The 13291-nt window shown below is 42.3% G+C and overlaps 1 protein-coding gene across 2 annotated transcripts; it reads left to right on the top strand.

Annotated features, from left to right (window-relative positions):
- The first annotated feature begins 1026 nt into the window (after window positions 1-1026).
- On the top strand, window positions 1027-12564 carry sp3a (sp3a transcription factor). Of its 2 annotated transcripts, none has more exons than XM_080498770.1 (5): window positions 1027-1164; window positions 4715-5948; window positions 7300-7486; window positions 7599-7795; window positions 10567-12564. In XM_080498770.1, exons 1-5 carry the CDS (start codon window positions 1081-1083, stop codon window positions 10857-10859), a joined length of 1995 nt encoding a protein of 664 aa, XP_080354896.1. In that variant the 5' UTR covers window positions 1027-1080; the 3' UTR covers window positions 10860-12564. The 2 variants fall into 2 exon arrangements, with proteins under 2 accessions (XP_080354896.1, XP_080354897.1); XM_080498771.1 differs by lacking the exon at window positions 1027-1164 and having other exon boundaries at window positions 4714-4842; window positions 4944-5948.
- The last annotated feature ends 727 nt before the right edge of the window (window positions 12565-13291 follow it).

Genomic DNA, 13291 nt, shown 5'->3' with positions numbered 1-13291 from the left:
GAGGAAATTTTAAATGTATGAAAGATTCGATTTTTTTTAAATAAAGTTTTATAAGCACTTGTTGCAATGCTATAAGCTTGATGGTGATCACATTATCTATTCTAAAGGTTGTGTAATTTTGGAAGTTTGAAGAATATTGAAATATGTTCTCACATTTAATGACATTGGTTGTTAAGGACTTGATTTCGTAAGTATCACTGGGAATGTGTGTGGGACAAACATTATGTTCTCACCATCCAGGACGATGAGAGAGGGGATTCTACAGAAAAGTTATGAGACAGTTTGCAGGCCTCCAGTTAAAGTTGGAAAACAAGAGCAGCAGTCAGCAGGTCTGATTCCTTGCAAAACAATATTTCACATTTAGTAATTTACCAATAATCTTCATAGTCACCAACACTGTAAAACGCATAATAAACAGGAAAAGAATCTAACAAAAGATGATTGACATTGGGACTGTCAAATAAGCGCACCCTGTGAAACACAACTGGCCAATCAGCTTCAGGCAGCAGGGCGGGACTTCCTTCATGTGACGCAGATACTACAGTGGAGGCCCCACCCTTTGTGTTACCCACCGCCCGTCAATCAAAATAGAAACAAATCTGACAGTTATCACCCATTTCTGCGCTTATACAATCAGTATAACGTGCTGATCATGTCTGGCGGCTGGTGACTATCAGGACCGTGCGTTTTACGACAATGACCGGTATGCAATATTTTTTTTATTCTCCCCTAGCACGTAAGCTAACAGGCTATGTGCGGCATCCTCCGGCTAAATTAGCTCGCTAGCAGGCTAACGGGGGATGCAGGCTGCTGATAATGCTAATTATCTCCGGCTAACTTCGCACAGGGAGCTAACGCTGCGCTCGCTAGCCGCGTTAGCATTTCCACTACACAACACTCGTCGGCTCTCCCTTTACCTTCTGGGTGTTAAAGGAGGCCGGTGCCTTCACCAGCCGTGCTTTTATAGTTTGCAAGCACGTCGCAGACGATAATGCTCCGTGCGCGTCTCCGGTTTGTTTAGTTGAGGTTAGCTAACCTGCAACTTGTGCTTTTTCACTTCTTTTAGCCCCAGAACAGCCGATGAAAGCGGATGATATGGCTGCCTTGGACGTGGACCACAGTCAGAGCGACTTTCTGCAGCAGGAGGGAGGCAGGAACGACCAGGTAACGTTTGCCCACTCTGATCCGTTGAATGCCATTGAAATAGTGCCTAACTGAAGTTCACACATTTCAAACTTGGAGGGGTATTGTACCCTGATTTGAACCTCTCAGGCAACACCTCCTCAAGCTACTTGCAAATCCCGCCTACTCTGCTACTGGTACCGAAGTGACAGACTGTACAACTCCAGCCAGTTCTCGGCATTATCTCCGTTTTAATTTTCAGTGTCGGATAAATCTTGTGAGAAATGCATTTTATTGCGGCCAGCCTGAAGTTACACCTGTGTAATAATCCTGCTTTCTAGTCAGATCTTGATGTGCCACACACGGATTATCTTTGTTAAGAGAAGCACTAACTAACACAGTTTTAGACAACTGTGTGAGGAATATTTGAGAGAAATATACCTTTTGCGTACATAGAGAAAGTCTCATCTTTGAGTTGGGCTGATGAAAAATGGATACAAAAACAAAAGTGTTGGGTTTATATTTTGCTGATGCTGAATGATTGCGCCATATATTATTTTTTACCAAAATGAACAGAATATCGTTTTAAAAGGGCACATTTCATTGGTGTGTTTTAATTGCCCCCTCCTGGTGACTGATCAGGTTAACTTTCTACTTTGAGTGTGGGATTCAAATCCCAGTTACAGCAGTAAGGATGTCCAACTAGCAAAGTGCTGCCATGGAGACGGTTGTTAAAGCTTGCAGCTGATAGACATTTCCTCTAGTCCAGCTTTATAAGATGTGTAGTTTTCAGTACGTCGCTCCTTTGCTGCCTCCTTGCCCTCTTTTACAACCTTGACAGAGCTTTATATAACTTGCTTTGTGTCCTTGCCTGTTTCATGCTGCATCCAATTCACTGCCGCCTCCTGTGTAACAAGAAGCTGCTGATCACTTAAATGTGCTTGTGAGCATACTGAATAACCTGCCGAAACAAATGTTCAAAATCAAACAAACCTGAAGAGGCTCTTCCATGTTAAACAGTGTCTGAGTGTTTTTTTTTCCAGGACTGTTTGTCATTAAGAGATCAAATACAGCGTGCATGGCTTTTTGTTAATGTGCTGCATTTGCCTGCCCCCTCTGCTTTGCTCTGTGAGCGAGATCATTCGTTTTCGATCACTGTTTGTATTACCCGTCATTATAAACGCATGAAAACAAATTATGTGAGGATTGTTGACTACCTTACACCAAACGCTTCAGATGCTCGGGATGTGCCTCACGTCATGTTACGAAATTTGCAGTTTTACTCGTGGGACATGGGAAGCTTTGGAAAAGTGTTAGAACACTTTAGAAGTTGTTTGGTGTAAGGGTGACTGTAGGTACTGCCTGAGGATCAACACCCCGGACAAATAAGTCCTTTAACATCCACTCTTGAGTCTTGACTCTTCAGCAACCAGTCACAGTTTCCGCGTGGCCCAGACTAATGGCCACCCACTTTCTTCCTTTTAAACTCGCCCGCTGTGGGCAGGACACTCAGCCGTCACCACTTGACCTGCTAGCAACGACCTGCACTGAGGCTGGGTCGCCTTCGTCAGAGGTGGACAGAGGTGCTGCCGCTGATGTGGTAAGTCGGCACCTCTGCTACATCTGCTAATGTTTCAGCAGAAGTGAAGAATTCAATCACTGCAAAGGCAAAGCTGGCGCTGCAAATTTAGACGGAGTTTGTCTGCGATCAGTGGATTCACAGCTGTTGCTTTTTGGTTTTTAATACAAGAAAGATGCTTGATACAACTGGATATTTTTTTATTTTATTTTTTTACCATTTCTATTATGCAGCGTGAATCGGACGTGCATAGTTCTGCATTGATGCGACAATAATGTAGTAATGTTGATTCTTAATTTTCCAGCAGTGGAACTATAATGTTCTCAAATAAAAAAAAAATAAAAAATGTGAGTACTATGTGGCGTCATCAATGTTGCCTGCAGGTAGCAAGCGAGCATGAGCAATGTCAGCGGTTTGGAGAGTCTTTAATATTAATCAGTATGACAAACATAAGGCAGAGTGTAAGCTATGGTCTGCAAAAATATCAAGGGGAGGATGAAAGATACTATGTAGATCACCAGAGACATTTGGACCAACAGACTTGCCCAGTATCTTCACTGCTCAGTGAATCCAGTAGTACCCAGCTGTGCTACATGCTAAAGAGCTTTGGGGTTCACACACCAGCGATGCTGCATGCGAAACATGAATAAAGTACGACTGGAGCATGTTTGTGGTGTCGCACAGCAAGCTCGGTCCCCCGGTCTGCAGTACGCACAGGATAGTGTCCAGATGGACGCTACGTACTGCTCTATGCGTACCGCGGACTATAAGGTTGTTGGAGGTACGCGTAGCATCGATGTGGAGGTCGTTCACGGCAACGCATAAGCTTTGCGTATTGCTTGTGAATTAGAATTCCTGGCATTTAGCATGAGCAGTTATAAAGAAAATTGAGGATGCAACACATAGTTGTGTATTGTGGAATGGACTAGTTGACAAGATGATCCTAATCGATTCCTGACACCATTGACGATGCAGAGCCCTAATAGTTTATCCCAAATAATGACAGACTGAAACGGGTTCTTAGAGCAAACTTTACGTAGTTTGAACTTTGTGACTTGAATAAAAATGTGAATGTTTGAACTTTTGCACTCATCGCCGTGCCATCATGAGAAAAGTTCATTACAGCTTTACCTGCACTGTCGTGAAACGGCAACACTACAACATTTGCTTGATTTCAAGGCTAAAAATGTATATATTTAAGAGCGTTTATTGTCTGATATATATTGTTTTTACAATGAACCTTTACTGGTTTGTCCAATGTATGATATTTATTAAAATCCATGGGAAACAGTCCATTTATGTCCCTAAGGTAGGCACATTTCTTATCGGAATTATTTTCTAAAGCAACTGGAAGATAGTTACTCTGTTTTAATAGTAAATCACTTTACTATTACAGCTGTAGTAATACGGTTAAATATTTAGAGAAACTCATGTGACTGTTCACGCAGCACCTCTTTGATACAGTCATCAAGATCTCAAGTGTGTTTGCTCACTTACTCAAATCAGATTAGATTAGACTCTCTGGAGTGCTTTTGTTCAGAATCGGATGAATGGTGGTGCAGTTGATGCCAGAGAGATTAAACATACCCAGGCAGGCTCAGTTAGGTGTGGCGGGTGGTGTTGTCGGCCATAAGTGTTTAAGGTCTGCATTGTCCTGATTGTGAGGGATATACTGGTTCCACATTTAGTCTTTGAATCACCATTCAGACTTCAGGACAGAAACACTTTTTTTTGTTTATGCTGTATAAAGAAGTAGTGCAAGAGCTTTGGAAGCAGCAGCATTAAAGCCACATGAGTTATAAATAAAACTTTAAATGGCAACAAACAGGTGACAAAACTTTCTTCTTTGGCCTTAAAGTGTGACGCTTGTTTTCCTCAAAAATAATGGTCTCTGTTCAAACTTTAAATGTGTCATTATAACAAGACGTCTGAATGACTATTTTGCATTCAAAAGGTAAGTCATTATGAGCAGGTGCTTAATCATCTTTTAATGTTGCCTGTTTCCTTTCTTAGACTTCAGATCCATCGACACAGCTCACTGGGACTGACAAATGGGAGGTGTTAACCCCCACGACAGCAGCAAAGGATGACTCTGGAATGATACAAATCCAAAGTCATGGAATTTTGACATCCAACGGACAGTATGTTCTTCCTCTCCAGAACTTGCAGAGTCAGCCAATCTTTGTGACTTCAGGAACAGACGATTCCTCTGCCAATTCAGTGCCTAACATTCAGTACCAAGTGATTCCTCAGATTCAGACAGCAGATGGACAGCTGAGCTTCTCCACATCCAGCGTGGAAGGATCAACTCTGGCCCAGGATGCCTCGGGACAGATTCAGATTTTGTCTGATGGTAGCCAGAGTATCAGTGTGACATCCGCTGCAAGCATCCTTAACAACAACCAGAACCTCATATCACAGACTGCTAATATCCAGCAGATCCAGGGGGTTTCCATTGGCAGCTCCACCTTCAACAACCACGGCCAGGTTGTTACTAATGTGCCTATGGGTTTGCCCGGGAACATTACCTTTGTTCCTATTAGCAGCTTGGATTTGGACTCCCTTGGCCTGTCTGGTGCTCAGACTATAGCAACAGGGGTCACTGCTGATGGCCAGCTAATTATGGCGGGTCAGCCGGTGGACGGCTCACAGACTCTGGCGAAGACGCACGATCATCTCTCACAGACACTACCATTAAACGACTCGAACGCTAATCCTGAAATATTTGTGCCAACGTCTTCCGCTCAGCTTCACGTTCCAGTAAGTGAATCAGGTCTGTTGACACAGGATACGTCATTGTCATCGGTGTCGACTGAGCAAGTCAACTCGAGTTCGGACCTCCACGAAGGCTTCATCCAGCAAAATCAGGAGCAGAATGTCCAGGTGTCCACAGCTCAGCCCATCATCCAGCTGCAGCAGGTACCTGTCCAGACTACCAACGGTCAGGTGGTGCAGTCTGTGGCGACAGGCGGGCAGAGTCTGCAAAATGTGCAACTCATCAACCCAGGGACCTTCATCATACAAGCTCAGACGGTCACCCCTTCGGGCCAGATACAATGGCAGACCTTTCAGGTGCAAGGAGTGCAGAACCTGCAGAACCTCCAGCTGCCCACCACTCCCCCTCAGCAGATAACTCTGGCACCAGTCCAGACGCTGTCGCTGGGTGGCATCGGCACAGGGCAGATTCCCAACCTGCAAACGGTGACGGTCAACTCTTTGACACAACAGGAAGCAGACGCATCCGGAGGTACAGTAGGTTTTTTTTTTTGGGGGGGGGGGGGGGGTTTCGGAAAGAAATTAAAAAGGCAAAAGAAACTTTACTAGTTGATTGATCTCAGTAGTTTGACCTTATCTCAGGACTGTGTACTTACTGTATCTGACTGGTAGTTATGTGCCACTTGTTTGCTCGTTTCATATTTTTTGGAGTCAGTGTGGACCTTTGTTGTTCCCAATAGTACAACAATTTTGTTGATCTTTGGTAATTTCTTGCACAGCTGCTTCCACCACTGAGCACATCAGGGAAAATAAGTCTAAGCAGCAGTGAGTGTGGGCTGAATGATTTAAAGGTTTTAAAGTCAAAATGCTCTTTAATTTACTTTATAAATGCTATAATTATGTAGAAATGTGTTTTTAATATTCAGGGTTTTTTTTTTTTTTTTTTTTTTTCCCCCATTGTACTTGAAAATCCTGCCACTTTAATGCCTTCCTGAAAGGTCTTACATGAGCAAGTTACTTTAGAATTGCCGTAATATACTTAATTACTACATTCATTGCAGTAGTACAGAGGTCATTGAAAGTTGGCTTTTGTTGCTCAAAGCATTAAGTTCACATTGACGTTTGTGCATTTTGTATTACAATTCCTGTCAAGGCAATGGACATGTGTAAAGGTTCTCGTGTGTACATTTAACTGCCTTTTTCCCTATTTATTTTTTTTTACCTCTGAATTTAGTCATTATTTTGATAAAGCAGGATCGTCATGTTATGCACAATGGCTCCCTGTCACACTATGACAAATACTTTTAATGTAGCAGTTGTTGCACTCTGATTATTTGAGGTTAGTATTTGCTTTAAGACAAATGAAATGTAAAGTGGCTTATGTTGTCCATCTAGACTGGGGGGGGGGACTTTCTGAGTTCAAATTGACATGAAAAGCAAAAAAGCTTTTAGTAGCACAATCTGGATTTCTTCCGGGGAATTTTTATTTATTTTAAGTTTTTATTGTAAATACAAGTACCTTTTCAGGAGTTTCAAAAGAACACATTGTTCATATACTTAAAGCCACTTTTTATGCAATTACAGCTGTCAAAACATTGTGGTGAAATTTTTGATCGCAGCAAAGTCCATCCATCCCTTTTCTGCCACGCATGTGGTGCATGAAGTCCACAGGGTTCGCCTAATTAATTATCAGAATTGTCATTGATACATTTCCTGTCAATCCAGTAATTATTTTATCACTCTGCTGAATGTGGAGTTTCAACTCGTGAAATTTTCTGCCACGCTGTCATTCACACCCGGTTAGAAAGCAGCCGTCACTGTTCGAGCTTTGGCTAAATTATTACCAGACACGGTGTTGATATTAACTTGGCGTGTAATTTCAGAAATCCAAATCAAGGAAGAGCCCGACTCTGGCGAGTGGCAGCTCGGCAGTGACTCCACCCTGAACACAAGCGACCTGTCCCACCTCCGGGTCCGGCTGGTGGACGACGACGACCAGCTGGCCCAGGAGGGCAAACGCCTGCGCCGAGTCGCGTGCACTTGCCCCAACTGCAAGGAGTCCGGAGGCAGGTGAGTGTCTGCGTGCACCTGGCGCTTTCGCTGGACCCCCGCCCCCCCCCCCGATCTGTGCAGACAGCAAAAACATATCTGGGCTTTAAATATCCATATCTGTGCTTCTCAGAGGATCCAGCATGGGGAAGAAGAAGCAGCACATCTGCCACATAGCGGGCTGCGGAAAAGTGTACGGGAAGACGTCGCACCTGCGAGCGCACCTGCGCTGGCACTCGGGGGAGCGCCCTTTTGTTTGCAGCTGGATGTTCTGTGGGAAGAGGTTCACACGCAGCGATGAGCTGCAGAGGCACAGGAGAACACACACAGGTGCCCTTTCTCAGCTCCCTCCGTGTTTGCACATCAGGAAAAAAAAAAAAAAAAAAACATCCATAAAATCAGCCAAATGTGTTAATTTGTGCCCTGCAAAGTGTACGCCATTTAAAAAAATAACAGCGCTTGTCCCTCTCTGGATTTACCTGTAAAATGTCAGGTTAGGATTCAGGACACTGTGGTAATTTTGCAGCTCTGAATGAGGTGTAAACAGTTTGTAGCCTAAATTTCTGGCTCTCTTAACAGCAGATTGAAATACAAATGCATCGCAAAAGCAAACGTTTTGTTGGTGTTAAGAGTTGGGCGTTTCTCTTTAAACATGGTTCACTGTCCAGTCTAACAGTTCATTGCTGCGAGTCGATGCGAGTATTGGCAAATTTGGTCTGAGTTCATGTCGCTACAAATGATAGACATACTATAATGAAATATACTGCCACGTATGAAAATTTTATATCGCTGCCCCAAAGACACTCTGCAGCCAGGTTTCCATCAGCACACATTAAAGATACAAAAATGAAATTTCAGATGTTTTCCTCATAGACGATGGAAACATCTTAGAATGAGTGCAGTGTTTTCAGTGCCTCTTAATCCCGCGCTGCAAACATCACCTGCTTCTGGGCTGCTTTTGTTAATATCAGTTGTGCTGAACAGTTTTTATTGTCATTTTATTTCACAGCATAGTAGCGAATTGATAATTACGTCAACGAATGATATTAACCTTTAGATATTTAACCATTAAACCATTACTCATTTGATCTGTAGACCTACAATATCTGAGGACCCCTCAGGCCTTTGAAAGACATATCTTGTCTTGTGCCGCAGTATCGCTGGAAGGGAAGCCTCTGACAAGACGGTCTGAAGTAGCATTTCATTACGCTGTCAGCTGCAGGGTATTTTAACAGTTAACATTCACAGTTAACTTTTCAAGCAGATGTTCAATAATTTCAGGCGGCTTCCAGTTCGTAAAATCATAATCGTTGTGCTGTCTTTTTTTTTTTAATCAGTAACAGATTGGCATTAGGAAATAAATTCAGATTTAAGTAAGAGCAAATGCTAAAACTCTTTTAACACTTAACAGCCTTTTAATATTGGTAAATAATAAGCAAATAAAAACAGACACCACAAGATGAACACAAGTCAAAAAAAACAAACAAATATTTCTCTTTCAAAATGTCAAATTCCACTCAAGAAATTGTTTGTACGTGAGTATGCACAGCCTTTGAGTATTACTTTTTTAGGTTCAGCTTTGGTTGAAATTACAGCCTCAAGTCTTTTTTGCCACAATCAAGGCACACCTATCTTTGGCCCTTTCCTCTTTGCAGCACTTCTCAAGCTCCATCAGGTTGGATGGGGAGTGTTGGTGCACAGCCATTTTCAGATTTCTCGAGAGATGTTCAGTCAAATTCAAGTCTGGGTTCTGGCTGGGCCACTCGAGGACATTTACAGAGTTGTCCTGAAGCCATTCTCTTCTTATCTTGGCTGCGTGCTGCCAATCGTTGTCGCCCCAGTCTGAGGTTAAGAGTACTCTGGAGCAGGTTTCCATCCGGGTAGATCTCGGCATATTGCTGCATTCTTCTTTCACGAGTGCCGCAGTTCCTGCCGCTAACAAGCATCCCCGCAGCATGTTGCTGACTCCACCATGCTTCACAATAGGGACGGTATTGGCCTGGGGATGAGCGGTGCCTGGTTTTCTGCCATAAGTGACACCTGACATTCTCAAAGAGGTCAGTCTTTCTCTGACCCCCATGGAGGAATGATGGAGCTCTGACATAGTGACCATCAGTCACTGCCCTGACTAATTCCCTTCTCTGGCCACTCACTTTAGACCGCTGGTCAGCTCTAGGAAGAGTTCCGTTGGTAGTGAACCTCTTCCGTTTACAGGTGATGGAGGCTCTTGCTCATTGGGACTTAAAAAGCAGCGGGAACTTGTCCGTACCCTTCCCCAGGTTTGTACCTTGAAGCAATCCTGTCGGAGGTCTACCGACAAAGAGGCGTGTGTCTTTCCACGTCATGTTCAATCAACTCCATCCTCCTCCATAGACTGGCAACCTGCAGATTATCGAACACCTCTGGACTGGTTCAAATTGAATCTCTCTGGTCATACTCAGGTCGTTTAATTAAAGTCTTTCAAATCCCAGCCATCTTCCCTCTCCTCCGGTGTCCCCCAGCGCTCCGTCCGAGGCCCCATCCTCTTCATCTATCTCCTTCTCATTGGACATATTTTTTGTAAACATAATATTCTATTCCACTGCTATGCCGATGACACCCATCTATACCTTTTGTTCATGTTGTCATGATGCCATTATGTAGACGTCCGAGGAAAAGATTTATTTAATCCATTTTGGAATCTGGCTGTAGCAAAATGTAATGTAGGGAATAATGAAGCGCTTTGAATACTTTCCGGATGCACCGTACTCAAAAAACAAACAGTTGCAGATGAGGGACAGGAGGTGAAGCGTCTTTGCAGAATTGGTCCAAATACCGAAGCCGGGTTTCCTTAAAAGCAGCCTCTCCTGCCTCCTTTGTGAGAGGGGTGTGATTGAGGGAAGAATATTTTTTTTAATGTATGTATTGGGGAGGGGGAACATTTTCTTTTTAGTGTACTTCTTCATTGTCCCACAAATGTATCCTTGTGTATCAATTAAGCTTATTCTTGAATCTATTGTATTGAAGTCAGTCTGACACTCTTGGGTGTTTTGATGTCTCTCCCAAGTGTTTCCAGCCTCAGACTCAAACCCTCCGAACTCTTTATTTTCTCTCTTTGACAGGAGAAAAGAAGTTTGTCTGCCCCGAATGTTCCAAGCGCTTCATGCGGAGCGACCACCTGGCGAAGCACATCAAAACTCACCAGAACAAAAAAGGCGTGAGCTCCGGCAGCGCCGTGGTGGCCTCGATGGAGTCGGCGGGGTCCTCAGACAGTATCATCACCACGGCAGGCGGGACCACCCTCATTCTCACCAACATCCAGCAGGGCTCCAGCAACGCCCAGGACATCCTGGCCAACGCGGAGATCCCACTCCAGCTCGTCACCACGGTGGCCGCCAGCGAAGTCATGGAGTGACATGCACTCCCATCATGAACTTCTCCAACCTCTCACATACTGTATACTCCTACCTGCGTTTTTAATCAAGTTTTTTGAAGGAAAGACTAAAATTAGAGCTATATAAATATCTATATAAATATATTTTAACACAGAACTAGTCAAATGTCCATTCTCAGTTTTCGTTGAGAAGAAACAAAGGGGAGACAAGAAGATAATGGTGGGAGGAAAAAAAACAAAACTTTTGCAGTAAATACACAAGGAAATGCCTTATTTTGTACTATAATGTGTAGTCAAAAGTGTAGGATTCCAGTTTGTTTCAAATCTACCTTTTTGTTAATGTTTTCATTAAGTAATGGTTGAGTGATTTTTTTTTTTTTTTTTAATTTGCCTCTTTTTGATGGTATATTTTGATTATGTCCTTGGTGAGCAAGATTTTTCCTGAGTCCTTTAATGGAAGACTAAATCTCACAACAAAGCTAATTGTATTCAGCTCAAGTAACATTGTTTTTGTCCATGCAATTTTTCATGTGGCTTTTATTATTATTATAATTATTGTTATCACTATGCTATTTTTTTGTTCCTTGCAGTCAATCTGTTTGCAGAGTCCTCCTTCCTACAATTTTCGTATGGATTTATGTGTACCTGCTAGAAGGTGAAATAGGAAAACAATCAAAATTTTGTATAGTAATTCCTCTTGAACATTTACTGTCATCTATTAATATGATTCATTTGCTCATTAAGTATTTTGACTGAATAGCTATTTATATTTGGCTTTACATAGACGATGCGTTTGTGATATTAAAGGTCTAGAGTATTTCAAACGGCTCTGTTACATGTAATTCAGATGTGTTTTTGTAAAAGCCTTTTTGAGGACTTCAAAACAGTGACGTGTTGTAATATACATTTAAAAGAAAGCCATTTTTTTGGTGGTATTTGCCAAATTTAACCACAAACTCAGGGTGACTCCTAACTGTGTCCTGTATGTAGAGTAAATCACCCCCCCTGTAGCTTCTCTGGCCGTAGTGGGATCTTTTGAAGAAATGATCTGTGATGAAGAAAAAGTTTAGGTGAATTATGATGTCATCATATTACGCATGCTTGTCAAATCCTATGATCTTGGGTTTTGTTTTGTTTTTTTCCTTTTCTTTTTTTGTTTCTATAGACAACTTGTGCTCATGTTGCGGCAACAACTTTGAATCCTGCTGTCCAAGTCACACCGTTGAAACGTCTGTGTATTTCTGAAAGTGGTACTTTTTTTTTTGTGTGTTAAAAACAGCACTGTTTTCCTCACTTTAATCTCATTCTTTTGTATAAAAAATTTTTTTGTATACTTCCCAAGAAATTGTGTGTTAAATCCACTGCCGGCTGTTTCTGTGTTTGTGTTCTTTTTCTTTATTCGTATGTTACATTCCCCTCTGCCATGTGAAGCTTTTACCTAATTTCTGACCCTTCACTCGCACTGTCAAATTTAACAGTACACATACATACCGGTTTTATTGGTGACATAATTGTTCTTTTTTTTGTTTTGTTTTGTTTTGTTCTAAGCAAATGAAGAATATGTTCCTCTTAGTGCTTTTCAGGAGATGTTACTTTTCCCTCCGGTTGAGATTTCAAGATGCTGAAAGGTTCGAACAGCGTCTTCACTCTGTACGCGCAACTTTTCTCCTCACGCCTGTCTTCTGTATAAATATGTCGATATAACAATATAAATATTTCTGTTACACTTCAATGTCTTTTTGTTTCAAATTTTTATTCTCCCCCTTTTTTTTTTTTAAAGCAGTTTTTATGTTTAAGACTAAAAGGACTGCCCGCCAGACAAGTCTGATTACTTTTTTCTTGTACTTTTCTTGTGAGCTTGTCCATTTAAAGGCACGCCAGCCAAACCCAGAGGGCCTCCTCCCCATGCACGGCTCACACTGTGGGTTTGTAGTCCAGTAGATGTCAGTGCAGCCACGGGAGCGGGGTGAGAGGTATGTTTGACCCCTTGACCTTCTCCCTGTAGCGCCTCTAAGATGAAGACAGAAGTCACCGAGGCCAACAGGAGGTTCAGACCCTCAATTAACCACAAGTTAATGTCACACAGACATGTCGAGATCACATCCTGCTGCTGGGGAACAAAGTACTGGCTCATGACTTTGACCAAACCCTACGGAGACACGGGAGGAAACAGATCATGTTTTTTTTTATTTATTTTTTTACCTGAATTCATGAATGTATTACAATGAATTTAGCAGATTTTCCATTAAGAGAAATTGTTCCTGACTTGCTGTGCACAGTTTTCATGACTAAAACTCCTAAATGGATATTTTGATGCATGAACTTTATTCTACAGCAGTTTACACACACACACACACACTCACTGTATCCAGATGTCTTACCTCTTTCATGAGATGGGACATTCTGCTAATTGCGAACTGTTGCTTTTTTTTTTTTCCTTTTGATTTTAGACT

This window comes from Blennius ocellaris, assembly GCF_963422515.1.
Source record: "Blennius ocellaris genome assembly, chromosome: 6".
Lineage (NCBI taxonomy): Eukaryota > Metazoa > Chordata > Actinopteri > Blenniiformes > Blenniidae > Blennius > Blennius ocellaris.
Note: the sequence above shows the minus strand (reverse complement) of the source record. Positions and strands in the feature narration are given on the sequence as shown.